At 44.0% G+C, this 18994-nt stretch overlaps 1 protein-coding gene across 10 annotated transcripts in view; it reads right to left on the bottom strand.

The window, feature by feature from the left end:
* PTPRU (protein tyrosine phosphatase receptor type U) overlaps positions 1 to 18994 on the bottom strand; it is a 373235-nt gene that overhangs the window by 13011 nt on the left and 341230 nt on the right. For all 10 annotated transcript variants that reach the window (XM_081920500.1, XM_081920501.1, XM_081920496.1 and 7 more), the window contains 3 exons: positions 17370 to 17510; positions 12026 to 12151; positions 4841 to 4998 (listed from right to left, as the gene is read on the bottom strand). In XM_081920500.1, coding sequence (XP_081776626.1) covers positions 4841 to 4998; positions 12026 to 12151; positions 17370 to 17510 — 425 coding nt within the window. The remainder of the gene's footprint in view (positions 1 to 4840; positions 4999 to 12025; positions 12152 to 17369; positions 17511 to 18994) is intronic.

Raw genomic sequence — 18994 nt, 5'->3', positions numbered from 1 at the left:
ATCTGGCTGGGCCTCCCCAGCCACTCTGGGCGGCTTCCATAGAAACCAAAAATACAGTAAAATATCACACGTTAAAAACTTCCCTGAACAGGGCTGCCTTAAGATGTCTTCTGAATGTCAGGTAGTTGTTTATCGCTTTGACATCTGCTGGAAGGGCGTTCCACAAGGCGGGCGCCACTACCGAGAAGGCCCTCTGCCTGGTTCCCTGTAGCTTTGCTTCTCGCAATGAGGGAACCGCCAGAAGGCCCTCGGCGCTGGACCTCAGTGTCCGGGCAGAACGATGGGGGTGGAGACGCTCCTTCAGGTATACTGGACCGAGGCTGTTTAGGGCTTTAAAGGTCAGCACCAACACTTTGAATTGTGCTCGGAAACATACTGTACAAAGTAATGTACAGGTATCCAGTGCTTCTTTTTCCTTAAAAAATGTTTAGGGGTACTCTCATTTTGACTCAAGAAAATCACCATTTTATAGTTCAAATCGGGGAAAATAAATACAGTAAATGGACAAAAGCACAAAGATTCACAAAATGTTTAGGGGTATGTGTACCCCTTCGTCCCCCCAGAAAAAAAGCACTGCATGTACCCAACCCAAAGGATAACTTTAGAGAGCAGAAATTAGACAGACTTCTTACATTCAATAAGTAAGGCTCCACAAATCATAAGGGATTTGGACTAGAAATTGTTTTTTATGTATGTTTTTCATTGCTTGTGTTTTTTATCATTAATCACTTCAGGATATTGTATGGGAAGCAATGCAAAATAAATAAATGGCCCTTGAGCCCAATCTTTAAGGCTTTTACGTTGGGGGGGGAAAGGACACAGGAACAGTGGCTTGCCTAGATTCTAGCCAATCCTTGCATAAGGCACGTGAATAGACTGAAGCCAGATATATAGATGGCAGAAGTGGAAACTGGGGACTAGACTGAGGCTAAGTTTGTTGAACTCCATTCCCATTGAAAGCAATGATACTCAAGACATGACTCAATTGCCCCATTGATACCAATAAGACCTAAGTTCAGCTGGATCCAAAGCTCAAAGCCAAAGTCTTGTACAGAGGAATCTTAAGAATCTGTAAGTTCTCAAAGTCTGGTTTAGTAATTCCATCCGGGTCAAGAAGTGCAGAGCAGAAGCCATCACAGTAAGTTATGCCAAGTTTTAGGCTTCATCACTGTTTCTCCCCCCCCCCCAATAAAAACTGTTGAAATGATTAATTTGAGTTTTGTCTAAAGGATTTAAAAGTTTGCAGCCATGGTTTATGCAAGAGGCTGCCGAAGATTTTCTTGCTTCCCTAGAAAAGGGTCTTAAGCTCAGAATGCGCTCACCTTCCCATGTTGCATAATTACCCTGGGCTTTCCAGAGTAGCCACTTTTAAGGCTCTGGATCAAGGGGTTTGCTGTCTCTTGGGTGTAATTAAATATAGGCTGGTGGCAATGATTGAGAAATAATCCTTGCTAAGAGATTAAATTGTTGAGCAGACTCAGAAGGGCTGTTTTGCTCCTATGCAAATACAGATGGGAGTCCAAAGAAAATGGAGAGGATGGGGGAAATGCTCATCCCACCAAAAGTCGGAGCACTTTGCTAATGGGGATAATACCAGCATTATTATATGATGGTGGTAATGCAGCATTTCAAACTCTTAAGCAAAGTATTATATAAATACTAAGCATTACATTATTTGTATTAGTGCAGGGATTCAGTATTTGGGCAAATCAGTTTCAGGACTGCTTGGGAAAATAACTCACAGACATAAGAATTGCTGGGGCAAAAATAGCATACAGAAATAGGAATCATCTCCCAGCATGGTCTGAAATCTATAAAAAAATTGAATGGGCTCTGCATCTTACCGTTATTTAAAATGAGGTGCCGGAGGGTGTTGTGTTTCTGTATAACAAAAACAATCAAAGACCCTTTTTGTTTCTGTTTCGATATTCTTATTCTGTCTTCTCTTCTATTATTATTTTATTTTTCATTAAAAAACACCAAAGCTTTGCCGTCTTTCAAGTGGTGGTGAACAGCCGAGCTGCATTTGAGGCAACATGGCCTGGTGGGAATGGCACATTGCATTTTCTGGGAGAAAAAACTGGCTACCTTGTTGACCAAAGAGGCAGTCCTCCTCATTTCTTCTCGCTCCCCAGAATGTTCCCACCCAGGAATGACGCTACATTGTGACTCCAGAAGAGACCAACGAATGCCGGCACAATTTTTGCAGAGAATCTCTTTAATCTCATCTTGTCCACTCAGAACACAGCAGTGCCTGTGGAGCGTTGTCTTTCTCCCTACTGTGGAGAAATCTGAAATGCTAATAGCCTGCAACAAGGAAATGAAGAGCCAGATTTCCTGCACTGTGGCAATTTTCAAGGATGGCAGAAAAATAAGGTCATGGCTCAGTGGTAGAAAATACGATTTCATGCAGGAAGTATAGTGTGCATGCACACGAAAGCTCATAGTAATAAGAAACTTAGTTGGTCTCTAAGGTGCTACTGGAAGGAATTTTTTTTTGGAAGTATAAGGTTCAAGCCTCAGCATCTGCAGGTAAGGCTTGGGGTGGGCCAAATAAAGAGGGTGTGCTGGTCCCAAGGGTTAACCGTGTGGTGAGGTCTGAGTCCAGTCCAAGATCGAGGGTGCGGTATGGAGGCTGTCCATCAAAGCTGAAGCGGAGTCCAAGGCAGGGAGTCGGGTGAGGTCAGGAACTCTGGCAGAAGAGCAGGACAGGGTGCAGGCAGGAACAGGCTACCAACAACATTGCTCCTGCAACCTGGGGCTGGCTGGCTTTTATCTGCCCCGAGGCATAGGTTGGCCCCGGTCCACAGGTGACTCGCCTCTCCTGGCCTGGAGGCTAGCACTCTTCCTGCGGGTACTTAGTTCCCTCCGCCTTTCTGCCCTGAGTCTCTGCAGCTCAGGAGAGGCTGGAGGGTTACCGGACCCAGAGGCAACCTCCGCTTCCCCTGACGGGGCTGAGAGTGGAGCACATGCAGGCAATGGGGCCTCAATCACCTCAGGAGCCACAGCAGACTCAGCTGGTGCCTGTACCTGAGGATCCAGCACAGGTGAGGACCCTTCAAGCTCAAGCCCCAACCCCGGCTCAGCTGGTTCTGGAGGCAGGGAATCCTGTGCAGACTGGGATCCCTCAGGTTCAGCATCCGAGTCCAAATCCCAGGCCATCACAGAGGGATGCACTCATCCCCTGGGGCTGACGTTCCCCATCCCTCCTTTAAAGTTACAGTTTAGGCTTTAGCAGATCCACGTTAGCCAAACTAAACAGCTGCAAATGACATCAGCATTATCTCAAGCTCCCAGAGCAAATCTGAGCAACTTTATTTATTCCTTCTCCAGCACCTGTTTTGTTTTGTGTAAAGTGATGAGACCCAGTGAAGCTCAGACTTTCCTCCCCCCCCCTCCTCCCCCACACTCCCCTATTATTTCAGGCATGTTGCCAGTTTACACTGTAAAATCTGCAGGGCATGGATTCCCATCAGAGCTAATAAATCCTTTACACCTGATATAATCAAATTAGCCAGACACATGCAAGATTGCTGTTTGTAAGCCAGAAGTTGCTTCTTCTTTCTCTCTCTCTCTCTCTCTCTCTCTCTCCTGTCTCTCTGTTGTTTCAACTTTGCCCTCTGGAAAGCTCTGGATGTTGCAAATACACTGCCAAATTATCCTTCGGCTAATGAAGACAGACAAGATGGTAATTCATTTTTGATTAAAAGCTTTCTGGTTGCCCCAATCAATCTGGAAACGTAAAAGTTGCCATATATATATATATATATATATATATATATATATATATATATACACACACACCTACCTACCTTTTTTGGAGGGGGTTTAAACCATCAACATATGAGGATCAATAGACTTTTCCACCACTTCCTCAGAACCTACACAAAGCTAAATCCTGTTAATGATAAACAGTTGGCTATTATGAACACCCTTTCAAAAGCCTGGAGAGCACCAGGTTGGCAAAGGCTATACTACAAAAAGAACAACTTTGTTGTAACACAACATTACACCAGCATCGCAAATCCTTCTTAACAATTAAACTGAGAGGGAATAGAAGTGGAGGTGGCTTGGTAAAATGAAACCACCTCCTTCCAACTGAGAAGGACGGAAGAGTAATGAAATTCCCTCTATACAGTGGTACCTTGGGTTACATACACTTCAGGTTACATACGCTTCAGGTTACAGACTTCGCTCACCCAGAAATAATACCTCGAGTTAAGAACTTTGCTTCAGGGTGAGAACAGAAATTGTGCAGTGGTGGTGCAGCGGCAGCAGGAGGCCCCATTAGCTAAAGTGGTGCTTCAGGTTAAGAACAGTTTCAGGTTAAGAACAGAACTCCAGAACGAATTAAGTACTTAACCCGAGGTACCACTGTACAAGATTGGATTCAAAAGCTGACAGAATATGCAGAATTAGATGGTCTATCAGAAAAAATAAAGAATAAATCAAAACAGGAATTTGTTTCAAAATGGGAGGTTTTCAAAGAATATTTGAAATATAGTAGTTTAAACTCGGTTGCAGCATTCGAGGAACTTCAGTAATAGTTGCAAGGCAGATATAAGAATTAAGATGTATTAAGAAAAGGTTTAATTATGATAAAAGTGTGTATTGGCAATAAGTTATATGACATCGAAATGTGGAATAGACGGGAGGTTGGGTCTTTAGTGTTAATACCAATTTATGTCTTATTGTTAAGAAAATTCTGTGTCTATTGCTATTTCTGTGTGTAATTTGGTATTTGTGTTTTCTCTTTTTTCTTTTCTTGCTGTATCAATAAAAATAAAAAACAGAAGGATGGACCCTTGTCCTCCTCCCCACCCGGCAAGGTGACACTTACAAACAATGGACGATTGTCCTTCCATCGCCGCTCTCCCCCTGCCACTTATCCACTTGGGCTAATAAATGCAGGAAGGACTTCTTTGAATCAGGGGTGTCTCGGTAGGCTGACCACCGCAGGTACTGGAAGTGTCGAACCATCAGGTGCCCTTCCTGTAACTAGAGAAAGCACATCATTTCCCCCCTTAGCATGCTTAGGTGAGATGTTTTCAGGCTTTTTAGACACACAACCCATCTTGAACTATAACCTACAATGTATTTGTGTGTGCATGCACACAAACTGACCTTTTCTCTCTAAGGCAGCCTTCTTTACCCTGGTGCCATCCATATGTTTTGGACAGGGGGCTGGTCCACTTGGGCATATGGGGCACCACCCCACCAACCAGTGTAGTGTAGTGGTTAAGAGCGGTAGACTTGTTATCTGGTGAACCGGGTTCGCGTCTCCGCTCCTCCACATGCAGCTGCTGGGTGTCCTTGGGCTAGTCACACTTCTCTGAAGTCTCTCAGCCCCACTCACCTCACAGAGTGTTTGTTGTGGGGGAGGAAGGGAAAGGAGAATGTTAGCCGCTTTGAGACTCCTTCGGGAGTGATAAAGCAGGAGATCAAATCCAAACTCTTCTTCTTCTTCTTCTCATTCGCCTGCCTTCTTACTTACAACCAGTCCAGGGTGTAGCACCAGCTGTTAGCTTCCTCCTCCTTGTAGAACTTAGTAGGGAGAAGGATGGGGAAATTTGTAGAATCAGTTGGCTCTGCCTGTCGTTGGCTCTAGCGCCATCTACTGTTGGTCTCCCTGCTTTCTTCCCTACCAGTCGCAAAGGGCACCAGCCACCACTGGTTTTGGACTAAAACTCCCATGCCCATTGGTCATGCTGGCAGGGGTTGGTATTCCAAAACAATGGGGGGGGAAGGGCACCAGCATGAGGAAATATGCTCTATTGTCACCAGATATATGATCAGCAAGGTATTATATCCCATTGTGCAGAATAGGGCATTTTAGCTATCACTATCACTATGGTGCCTGCTGAAATTCTCTATTTCTATGCAGCTAGTGAATGAAAGGAGACTATACTTCTGGTCTTCTTCCAAAAAATAATAATAAATGAGGATAAACGAGGAGTCCCATTGTCGCAAGTCCTATCACAGGTCACAATATCACTCATGTGTGGGCCCTGATCCAGCAGTTGAAGATTTTTTACTTTTATTACCTTGCATTGCTGTTAATTTTTCAGGAAAGGAGATATTCTACTCTGCCAAAGGTGATCTCCAGCAAGGTACAGTCAAGGGCTTCTGGAGACTTCAATATTGTAAATCACTTTAAGTTTACTTTTCATTTTATTTTACTTTTAAAGAAAGTGACTAATAAGCATGATAAATTACTACCATCATCTCTGTAACTAGAAAACTCCTACATGGGATATGAGACAATCAGATGCTCATATGAATGCATCAACATTCTTTGTGTATTCTGTACTTGAGCAAACTGTTAAGGTAGAGGGAGAAAATGGCCAAAACAAAGAGAAGGAAATCAAACCCATGTTACGCTGATGGGGATGCTGGAGAATTCTGACAAAAAGAGAAATGGGAGTGGAAATCGCCAGCGCTGTTCATCCCGTGATGGGAATGGCAATCTATCCACTGAATATAACCAGCATTCACTGTTGTTCTTATTGTTGCTTTCAATCAACAGATGATATGTAATTAATTATGTTCCCTCTTTCTCATTTGCATTGTGTTTCCTTTGCATTGAAATGAATGGGGTGGAGAAAATAACATAATGACACCATAATGAATGATGTAAACTATTAAGGTGTGTAATTTCAGCACAGTGAACTGTGAGGTGAGTAATACTGTTTTTGGCGGAAGCTGAACTGCAGTGGAATGGAGACACTGCCGCATGCGACAAATATAGGACGGAATGGGAAATGCTCCCATACAATGTGCTAGTTGCAGAATTAATTTTAGAAATTCTCTGCATTAAATCAAAAGAAGGGCAGGATGCAACACTGGGCTATGTGACCTCGTGGAACAATGGTGGAATGGAATCAACGGTATCTGCTCACCCACAGTTCAGATTTGTCATAATAATGAGCTTATTCTTGGGTATTGCCCTCCACTCATTCTCTCACAAACACACATGAACACACAACACTAAAAGTGACAATGGCAGTCCTGGCAATGATGGCTGTCAGCAGCACCTGTTTTTATACATTTGGTATTCTCTGCAAACAAAAAAAAATTCTCGAAATGGAAGGGAGGCTGTGAGAGGGAAAGGATGCTCTTTAATACTCTGGTAATCTGGTTAGCTTTGCAATCTAATGTGGTTAGGGGGCTCTGGAAGGAGAGGGATTATATGCACACAGCTAAGTGAGCCCAGGGTTTAAGCAGGTGGATGCAGAGCTCAGTACCAAATCAGAGGCTTGGGAGGGAAGAATGAAAATACTATGAGAATCAAGAGTGGCTTATGAGATGAATCTCTGGGACTGGCACTAAAGCTGTCATTAATGCTTTATTAATGGGCTGGGGCAGGAGAGGCACAGAACTGGAGAGCAGGCAATCAATGACAGATTTCTGAGCCATCAGCAAAGAAGACTGGATGTATTTACCCATACATTAGGACTTATGCACTTGGATGAGTTTAGCCAAATTTTCAAGGTGAAATGGGGACAAAAGACCCCATAAACCCTCCTGTGGTCTCTTTCCCCAGAAATTTGAAGCTCCTGTTTTGTGTGTTCAGATTGTCACTCTGGCACCACTGTTTGCTTGCAGAGGCATGTCTAGGGTTCCTTGCACCCCTGGCAAGGAGCTGTATCAGTGGCCCCACCCCAAAATCACTTTACCCCACTGCGGGAAGGACAGGAAACTTCTCTCACATGTTGTAACACACATATACATTATTCTCTCCATAGTCCGATAGGTGATTTTTGTGTCACACCCCCCCCCCCGGCCTGTGCCCCTAGCAGGCACTGGTTTCTCCAACCCCTAAGTATGCCTCTGTTAGTTTGTGAGGGGTTTTGTCTAGGCTCCTTCCCAGAAAGATCCCAGCCAATCAGGGATTACATGGACAATGTAATGATGTCCTGGCACTGGGTAGCCAATCAGACCTGGATGATGATTGATGATGATATGATTGACATGTTTCGCTCCAGTTTAAACTAGGGCTAGAGCTAAAATGGCCACATTCCAGTCACCATCCCTACAATTTGAGGTTGGCTGTTTTCATGCTCAGTTTGGAGGGGCTGTGATATGATCCCCAGATAAGATATCAGGAGGGCTCTGTGAGTACAGAGAAAAAAGCGGGTTGGGAAAGTGTTTTCAAGGACTGTGGTTGGATGAGAGATGGTGGGACAATGGAGTGGCAGAAGATGCTTGGAGAAAAGATGGAATTGCCTAGATGAGGCTCCCCTCGCCCACCCTATACAGCACGTAACATAATGGAAAGCTCTCACAAATTCCTTTGGACTCTGTCTCATAATGTATTACTGAATAAAGTCTAATTGGTTTGTGGGTTCTGTACTGAACCCACCAAGGGGAATTTTCTCCCACAAAACAGAATGCATTGGGTGGGGGGGATGAAGAGGCAGTCTTCAGTGACATATCGTTACATATTCTCTGGGTTGATTTCTGTTCTGTATATGGGAGAAATAAGAGAATGCAAACATTTTCTCCTTCAGGTTCCATTTTTATCAGAATTCTCTGGCATTCCTAGCTACAGCGAATTTTAATTTACCTCAGAGCAGCTGAGGAAGGCAAAAGCCTTCTTTTTTCTTTTCTTTTTTTCTTTTGCTTAAAGACTTTAATATCTTTGTTTTGTTAACCACTACAAGAAATATATGGTTTTAGTGATTAACTGCATCCTTCTGGGATCCAGAGCAAATTTGTCTAAAGTGCTGACCGATGCTTTAAAAATTGTCCGTGTGTTTGTGTGTACACATTCCCAGGTGCTGACACACCTCAGAGTTGTCTCAGCAATGGAAAGGTTCCCTTTCCTCCTCAGTCATCAAAAGTCAAAATGTTTTGCTTTAAGACTTTAATATCATTCTCTCTCCCCCCCCGTGTTGCTTCCCCCTCCCCTTTCCTTTATTTTCAGAAAGTAGAAAAATGCTGAAACAGATAAAATATTAATCAAAGATATTAGAGGTACAAAAACATAAGAGGGAAGAAAAGGCAAAAGAAAACAATGAACCAGAAGCCTGAAGTCTTTGTACACAAGAGGGGCCAAATATTTGTTGAAATATTTGGCCCCTCATAAAGAGAGAAGAAAAGCCTTATTCCATTCAGAACTTGGATAGTTTAAATATGAAATATTAAAACTGTAAGAGAAATGATTATAAACAGATATCAGTTGGTTCTGTTGGTCTTTAGCTGGTAGGATGGGACTTACAACAGGCTCACAGCCTGATCTTGAAACAGCAGTACTACCACCTTAAAAATGTATGGGGGGTTGGGGGGGGAGTAAGTTATGGGTTCCCAAGTGGACTAAAGGTGGGTCCCAGGTCTGAAAAGTTTGAAGGCTACTTAAAAATGCAAGAGTCAATCAAACATCAGCTTCTCCTTTCTGGGATGGGAAACATGTGGTCCTTCATAGAAGCATGGAATTTTAGAGTTGGAAGAGAGCACCAACCATTGGGAAGTACTGGATTTCATGCAACCTCATAAGCACCCCTTCTGGCAGAGTGAGGCAGCTGCCACAGAAAGCAGGCATTGTGGGGACTGGCAACGGGGGTGAGGTGTTGCAGAAGAGAACCGTGTCTGTGGCCTGCTCTGTGCTCCCAAAGCTAGGCTGCTGCCCTCAGATGTGCTGCTGGGCACCAAGTTGAAGTAAGTGTCAGCTGCTAGTCCAGTCAGCTTTGGTACATGAAATGGGTGGGAGTGCCATTTTGTCTTGGGCCAGCCCTGCCATGGAATGTGTTGTTACAAAGCTATTGAACCTTATTAAGTATATATTCTCTTCTCCATTCCCACCTCCAGCCTAGAAACATTGGCTCCTCCTTTCTCCCAAGCTGTCAGCTAGGAGCAACCTTTCCTCCTGACTGTAGCAATGGGAGAGAAAGGAAGCAGGGATCACAGCAAGGGCTGCACCAAGAGTCCAGCTGCCTTTGTCCCCTCATCTTCCTGAACTGTCTTCATCTCAGCAGATTGTTATATGAAATAAATGGTGCTTGACTGCTTTGTTTCCCCCCCTCTCCCCTTTTTCTTTCATGTTGTGTCTTTTAGATTGTAAGTTTGTAGATAGGGACTGTGGTTTGCTTGTAACTCATGTAAGCCACTGGGAGTTTAGTTTCGGTTTTGTTGAAGGTTAGGTTAGTATTTGTATTCATATTCGTATTCGTATTATTCGTATTATTCGTATTATTCGTATTATTCGTATTATTCGTATTATTCGTATTATTCGTATTATTCGTATTATTCGTATTATTCGTATTCATATACATACATACCCTAGCCACTCTGTGCAGCTAACAATAAATATGCTGACAATAAATAATATAAATAGCATCTTTAGGGATACTCAGCCAGATTTTACTGAAGGACTGCTTCTGGCAACAGAGTGCCTGGCTCAATGAGACCTTAGTCTGATCAAGTAGGGCAGTTTTAAAGGCCAAAGCATCTGTGTGTGAGGCAGAAATCCAGCTGCTTAAGCTTCTCTCCATTGGGCCTCCAGAAGTCAAGGGCTCCTAATCCACTTCCTCCCTTTTAGCGATCCCAATGGGGTTCTGCTCAGATTCAGTTTGGGGAGTGGCACAAAAGACAGTTGTACGAGCACAAAACTTTGGCAACAGTTTGGAGGGGATCCGAAATTTCCTCATTACACGTTAATGAAGCTGTTGCGAGTCACACTTTTGGGAAACTCTAACCCTTGACTGTAAACTTGGCAACTTTCACTGGTACTCCTGTCTGAGAAGGAACACAATTGGGGAAAGAGAATGGGAGCTGCCTTTCACTGGGTCATGTGATTTGTCTTTCCAGCTCATTCCTATCTAGTCTGACTGGCTGGGCCCTCCAGGATTTTAGGGATACATCTTTCCTATCACCTGTTAACAAGAAATGTCAATATCCTTTTAACGGGACATGCAAGGATTGAACCTGGGACCGTCTATGCAAAGCATAGAGCTATGCCATTGAATTATTATCTGTGTCCATGTTATTTTCTCTTTCTCTTGGCAAGCCAAGATGATTCTGCTAGCTGCCGAGTTTCTTGGGAGACAGAGAAAGGATCTGCTGTTGTTGACATTTAGTTCCCTGAGCATCCCATTACCATAGTGGCTGCCTGCAAATTATACACAAAGTTACCTGCAAGACAAGTGTTGGCAGGAGCTGGAGAATGTGGTGGCATCTGATACTTATTAAAAACAGCCCCTGCAGTTTCAGCATGGGAATGAGACAAGAAAGACCTGTGTCATCTCCATGCCAAACCAATTATGCAAGACAAGGAGAAGAGGACTCAAAAACAAAAGAGAATGCTTTAAAGGACTGGGCTCTTTGAACAGACTTGGGGAAAGGCAGAGGGAGAGAGATTTTGTATCATTCTGCCAAACTTGGGATGGAGAGCACTCCATCACTTGCAAACCTGAAAATGAAGTTTTCTCAAAGTCTAGAGATTTCTGAAAAGGAGGTGTTTTAAGAGCTCTGCTGGGTCAGGCCAGTAGCACGTCTAGGCCAGCATCCTGTTCTCACAATGGCCAATCGGATGTTCATAAAAGGTCCACAAGCAGGACCTGAGGGCAAGAACATTCTCCCCACCTGCTAGTCCTAGCAGCTGGGAGCATACTGCCTCCAATCATGGGGGGGGGGGTAGAACATAGCTGTCATACCCCACCAGAAACTGCAGTTAACTGAGAATGCTGCAGCATGGTTTCTAACAGGAGTGAGAACCTGTCAGTAAATATAACACCTCTGCTCAGATATCTGCACAGATTGCTGATTTCTTACCGGGCCAAGTTCAATGTGTTACTATTGGTATATAAAGCCTGTAAGAACTTGGGGCAAGTTTACTTGCAGAACTGGGAGACACTCCTGCTGGAAACCTGTAGAGCTGCTCTCAGTCAGTGTAGATAATACCAAGTTAGATGGACCAATTGTTTGAGATGATATAAGGCAACTTAGGCATGTTCAGTCTAAGAAAAAATAATTCTACACCCAAGACCAACATAATCTCCAAACAGAATGGTATAGTTGAGCTTCTCACCCGTGTTACATTCTGAACCCGGAAAAGACGAGCGATAACATCCTCATCAGCTGACCTAGAAACGTATTCCACTTCCATTGGTCCATACTGCTGGAGTCCTGGCTCAGGCCAATACTGTAAACAAGGCTAGAGAGAAATAAAGAACACAGTCATGAAAGTTTGGCTTTGGAATACAGCCAACTGCTGATGCTACCGGCCTTGCCGTGCAGTCACGTATTTACTCAATAGAAAGCCCTGCTGAGTTCAGATGGACTTAATACTAGGCAATTATGTACTGGACTGAATCCATTCAGGCCCCAATGCATTGCTAAGACATACTCACAAGACAAAGGCAAAACATTCCATAGGCTACACCTGTGATGAATCTGCACCTGATAGCTGCACTAGCATTCCACCCCTTTTAGCCATATAATTTTTTTCCAAACTAAGAAAACCCATATTCTTTAGTAGGGAAGCAATTCCAAGTTATCTGACTCCTCGTCAACCAGAGATGTCCCCTGACTGAGCCGCGCCCCCAGCCAATTCCCGCTTGGAAATATCAACAGGAGGTTTATATCAACAAGAGCTTTAATATTCCCAAGCATTATACATGCCAGAGAAAGATCACTGATAGGAAGGGATCCTGCTCTTGCTATCTCCCACCCAGCAGCGCAGCTGATGTATTGTTCCATTCAGGGGTCACTGATGTGATTGTTTTTGTGCGCGACAGCCAGGAAGGCAGCGTCAATACAAAATATATGATGTTTGTCATTGCACTTTAACAGAACATTTAGCATTTGGGGCCATCCGGCAGCCCAGGCCTTACCGCATGGCAAATGTGTTTGAGAAATAATTGGTTATTAATAGGGGCTATAAATCTCTGTGATCTCGATGCCTTCCAGACTCAAGAGCTATAATTTGGATATTAAAACTTCCTCCGGCAAGGCATGGTTCAAGCAAGGGATATACCCTCAAAGTCACCTTTTTTTTTTTTAAGCTGTTTCACTGTAAAGGTTGATTTATTAGCTGTTGGTGTTAAGCTGGTAAACATTTAAAATCTGGCTAAACAGACATCCCCAAAGAATAAGATGCCCAGTGGGCTGGCAGAACAAGGTAGTGGTGAAATATTGTAAGAAGAGAGTTGCATACCGATAGAGTGGAAGGGGTTATGGGTAAACAGCTCACAAAAAGGGGTATATTAGGTTTTTTAAAAGAATGCATTAAAAATGTTCCTATTAGGAATGTGCACTAAAATGATGAATATTATTTAAAATAAATAAATCACAAAGTGAGGTGGAAATGTAGTGAACTGAATTTAAGACTGGAAAAATGATAAACTGAGAGAAACGTCAATCTGCAGATTCCTTCTTCCACTACAAGCAAATGGGACACAACTCTGCCAACTTCAGTCAGCCTTCAGGTAGACCTCAACAGCCTGCCTTCTTTGCTGTAACCAGTCTAGGAGTTTTGACTGGTTGTCAGTTTCCTTCTGCTTCCATACCCTCCAACAATTCTCCGATGAAAATAGGGACATCCCATTCCATCATGATAATTTTACTATTTATACCCCACACATCTTACTGGGTTGCCCCACTCACTCTGGGCAGCTTCCCACATATATAAAAACATAATAAAACATTAAACTTTTTTTAAAAAAAACAAACTTCCTTATACAGGATTGCCTTCAGACAGCTCAGGGGTTGGATAACTCCATACCCTCCAACATTTCTCCAATGAAAACAGGGACATCCTAAGGAAAAGTGAGACATTCTGGGGTCAAATCAGAAACCAGGATGGCTTCTCTAAATCAGAGATGTCCCTGGAAAATAGGTACACTTGGAGGGTCTGCGCTCAGTCTCAGTGCTGACCTTGGAGGGAAAATGATTGACAGGGGGAGGGATTAGAATTAGTTGGATCTTCCTCTCATTGGCTTTGGTTCTGCCTGTCGTTAGCCTCCCCTCTTTGTGTCCTACCAGTCCCAGTGGGCCTCCATGCCTTGGAAGAAAAGAATTCAGCAAGCTGCTCTAAGAACATGAAAAGAAGCTGGGAAAGGCAGAGCACCTCATCCACTACCAAAAGCCTTTTGCTTCTGACTCCTTTTATCTTTAAGTTTCCCAAACTCTGGTGTAGCAGAGTTACCGGCTCGGATTTCCCTCTGTGTCAATTCCTTGCAGCGTTAATTTCACTCCTGAATAAACTCCCTCTGGCCTTGCAGAATTGCTGGGATTCCTAGGTACGGGAGCACCAGGGATAATGTTCATTTCCTCATTCTGTTATTTAAGGACGCAGCAGTCCTCTTCTGCTCAGCAAGTGCAGCTGACGGAGGAAGGCGCCTCTTCACCCGAGGTGGGCCTTTAATTCATTCCTCTGCTTACTTTCCCTGTCGGCATTGCAACTGTAGGTTTGGGTCATTTGCACTAAAGTGCCTGATCTCGACTCATAAAATAATCCAGTTAATGAAGTCTTCTCCAGACATCCATTAAGACTCTGTAATACCAATTTTATGCTAAGAAGAAGAAACCAATGCGTTTTTCAGGCAAATTAGCATTACGGACTTGTAATGGGCTCTTAAAACTGCCATGAACTTGACAAGAAGGCTTTAAGAATCTGGGGAGGGGAGATTCAAAGTCCCATGCCCTTCCTGGCATCCAATCCTGACTATCCATCATAGAGTTCCCTTCCATACAGAGGATTTTTAATGGCCAGAGTGTGGTGTTGCTAAACTGTGTTGGTTGGCAACCATCTGTCCCGGGTGGCAATGGAGGAGTGTGCCTTGGTAGGTAAAGTCAAACTGTTGGAAGGTTACAGTGCCTGCTGTGGCTGTGGACACTGATATGGGGGGAGACATGTTTTGTTGCAGCAGAGATTCTGTAGATGGAGACATCCAGTTCTGCTCATGCAGGTGTCCCATGATGTTTCTTTTCTCTGCATTACTCCCAATGGTTATTCTTCCTCTGGTCACTGCTGTGGATACACAACTGACTGGTTGTCTCCAGGCACTGTGGTGGTCTGCAAGGGATTCCTACACAGTGAGGTTGATGTAGCCAGCCTTCATGACACATTTGCAGACATCTTTGTAAAGCAGAGTTGGTCCTGTCCCTGAAGCCAGCTCCCCACGGAGCACGTTCTTGGGGATCCTGCCACCTTCCATTCTGTGAGCATGACTGAGCCAGTGTAGACATCGCTGAGGCAAGAGTGTGAACGTGCTGGGGATGTGGGCTTGGGAAAGCACATCTTTGTTTGAGACTCTGTCCAGCCTGTTAGGATTCTTTTCCCGTGCTGCAGTCATGCGATTGTTTTTTATCACATGCCGGTGTATGTTTTCATTCCACATTGTGGGCAGTCACGGAGACAGGATGCTTGTATTACTGTTTGTATTACTGTATTTGTATTACTGTGGTTCCATGATGTAGGACGTTTGTCCTTTGTTCTTTGCTGTCTGATGCTGAAGATGAAGGAGCTGAGTTACGATGCTCTGAGTATGTACATAATGTAGTTTAGCCAAATGCTGCACTACTGAGTCTGTACGCTGACTGCCTATACTCTGCTGATCCCGAAGTGTGCTGATGCCTCTAAGGTATCAGTCACTGTGATGTTCAGGCTGGAGAAAGATTTTGAATCTCCCAAACGAACGACCAGGAGGGACAGAACATGCCAGTTGGGCATGTGTCTCTGCCAGCCTCCTATTTGTGTGTAGGACCTACTGACACTGCCATGTGATGCCCAAAATCTTCCTGATGTGGAAAGCATTGAGGTGTTGCTTCTGGTGGTTGTAAGCTCCCTACGACTCACTTCCATACAGCAGAGTGCTCAACACACAAGCCTGATAGACCTTCATTTTGGTATTGGACATTAGCATCACATTCTCCCATACCGTTTGAAGAGGCGAGCCATTGCCATACCTGCCTTGCCAATATACTTCTCCAGCTCAGGGTCGATGGAGAGGTTGCTGGGTATGTGGAACCCAGGTAGTCAAAATTGTCTACCACTTCAAGCATGTGGTCACCAGTGCTGATGTGTGGAGGGCTGGCAACATCCTAACCCAGGATATTTGTCAGGTGGTAAGGCCAAACTCCCTAAAGGCTTGGGCAAAATGGTTTAGGAGTCTCTGAAGAGTGTCCTTGGATTGTGCTGTCAAGGCTGTGTCCTTCTGGCAGCTCCAGCAGCCAAGCTGGTGCCAAATGTATTGCTTTCCTTTCCTTTGGACCACATCACTGAGGCCAAGAGGGGGGTCTTGCCATCTGGACAGCTCAGGACCTCCATATACACTGCCCAGGCTTGCACCCCAGAGAGATCTCTTTGGTGCTGCAAATGCAGCAAAAACAACACGGGAGGCAGCAGTTTTGAGTTTAATTGTGTGCCTCTCTTGCTAATTCATTTAAGCAAGCAAGATGTTATTGGCATGTATTGCTTCTTCCTAATTCATCCAGAATAAGCAAAGGACTATTTGTGTTTCCAAAGTAATTGTTATCTATTGCAGTAATCTCTGGGCTGCACAATCATTTCCAGTCAAAATCCCCCAAGTAGTAGCTCCATGAATGTGAATGTAAGCTATGGGCTCAGTTGTTTCACACTTTTAAAAAACAGCCAAAAAACCTGTTTAAAACAGTAAGGTAAGCCAAACACACACACAACTTTGTAATATTTCTCCTGCTCCTCTGTAATGAGATGAATCCCCCTGACTTTTGCAGGGGAAGAATTTCAACTCAGCTCTCTTTTCATCATCATCTCCTTACAAAGCTACAGCTTCCAGAGTTCCCTGGGAAGAGCTATTGATTGTTTAGCCACTCTTAAGAATTGTAGCTCTGTGAGGGGTATAGGTGTCTTTTAACAACTCTTAGCACCCTTAACAAAGAACAGCTCCCAGAAATCTTGGGGGGAAAGTAATGACTGTTTAAGGTGGTATCATAGCACTTTAAATGTTTGTTCTGCATGTGGCCCTGGTGATGATTCTGTGGAAACAGAATTAGTGGCTGGCTGCCCATTCCATCAGTCCAGCCTTTAGCAAATCCAGATCAAACTGGCCTCTGCTTCAGATCACTTTGGCCTTCAACAGACTTGAAGACTAGGTCCTTATTTTGCTGAAATTAAATTAACCAGAATCGTTTTAACGTGGTTATTTTGTGCTTCAGAATCAGCCTGTGCATTAGACTATTTAACTGTGATTTGACTGTTCAAGTTTCATATATTACTTACATTCTTAATTCCACTGATCCACACATACACAAACCCTGGAGATATTAGTTGAATGCAAGTAGATCTGGCTGTCTTTTTGAAGACCACATCATACATAAATGCAAAGTGGACAAACAGTCTGCTCAAAGAAGCAACAGCAATGAGTGGCAGGTGTTTCTCTGTTACTCACCCAGGCAGAGTTGGACTGATTGAGCTGGTTCAGCATGATGATGGAGGTGCAGCCATAGTCATACACCAGCCTCCAGAAGTCTGTGGTTGTGTTCTGTAGTGGGTGCAAGGTCACAATGAAGGCAGCACTCTTTGTGTAGCTCTAAAGGAGAGAAAAAGAGTCATGGGATAAAAGCAGAGCAACATATTAGAGGGAAGAGATGGAGCAAATCGCAGCCCTAATCTCCAAGGTTGACTGGGAGGAAGATGGAAATCTGGGTTCTGAGATTCTAAAGCAAAGGATTGTGGGCAGGATTAATCCAATTCCATTTGGATTGGTTATCTTGAAAAACACAAGGGAAACTTAAAGGTGGCAGAAGGATCGTCACTTCCTTACCATCCTCCACCTTCTGTCTACTAAAGCACATATCTCAGTAAAACAGGCAATATGATTGATCACTAGTCATTTGAAACTTCAAGTGATGGTTACCATGTGTAAAATAGCCATTTTTGATTGATCAAATGCCATACAACTTTCAGATCCCCGTGCATTATTTAAGGAACTCCATTGATCCATTCTAAATGCGAGCTTTTAAAAGATGGAAGCTGAACTGCCTAAATGTGCTTCTAGTAGGTGATATCCAATGTAAGTCATACCCAGAGTAGATCCCATTAATCAAGGGGTCTACTCTGGGTATGACTTTACACTGAATATCACCCACTCTTCCCAGAGAAATCCTAACTGAGTGATGGTACCCTCAGACCTGCTACTCTGCCATTTGAATCCTCTGGGTTTGGGTTTGGCTCAGAGGTGAGACAAATCTTTGCCTGTATTTTATCACATTTATATCTTCTCTAACCTCCAAGGAGCTCAAGGCAATGTACATGCTTCTCCACCCCCTTTTATACATACAAAAACATTGTGAGGCAGGCATGCCGAGTTGTGCCCAACTTTTTTTGGGGGGGGTGTCAGAAGGCGCTCTGATGATCCTCAAAGAGCTAAACATCTGCATCCTGGCACGTCCTTTTGAGGATTGCTGCAGATTTGGGGGGCTCTGTCCCCTGCCCACCCCCATATGACACCCATATTGTGAGGTAATTTAGACTGAGAGATACTGACTGACCCAAGGCCACCCTGTGTATTTCTTGGCTAAGTGGAATTGCAACCTGGGCCTTCCTAGTCCTAGTTCAGCGCTTCCTGATGTTTAGTCAGAATCTCCTTTTGTGCAATTTGGATCCATTGGTTCAGGTCCTACCCTCTGGAGCAACAGAAAACAAGATTGCTCCATCTTCCATGTGATGCAAATATTTGCAGGGCTACCCTAAACACACCCAACTCCCTCAACTGTTTCTCATAAGGTCTCATCCTCAGCCCCCACCCTCTTGATCTTAGGGGGTGAGGAATCCCTGAAGAAAGGCCTCAAAGAGACTCAGAGAGGAGCAGGTGGCTCTAGAGAGACTTTGTTTCCAAGCCATACAGGACTTCAGAAGTCAATGCCCTCACATTAAATCAAGCCTGGAAATTTATGAGCATACTTTTCTCACACACGCTCTGTGCCATATTTATAAGTAATTCTAGTGGGGATCTGAGAGCATGCTGGATCTACTTTCAATCTCAGGAGTCAGAATCTCTAATCTGATACCATT

This window comes from Podarcis melisellensis, assembly GCF_964234715.1.
Source record: "Podarcis melisellensis genome assembly, chromosome: 8".
Classification (NCBI taxonomy): Eukaryota; Metazoa; Chordata; class Lepidosauria; order Squamata; family Lacertidae; genus Podarcis; species Podarcis melisellensis.
The sequence above is the reverse complement of the archived record's forward strand: the minus strand, read 5'-3'. Positions and strand labels throughout refer to the sequence as shown.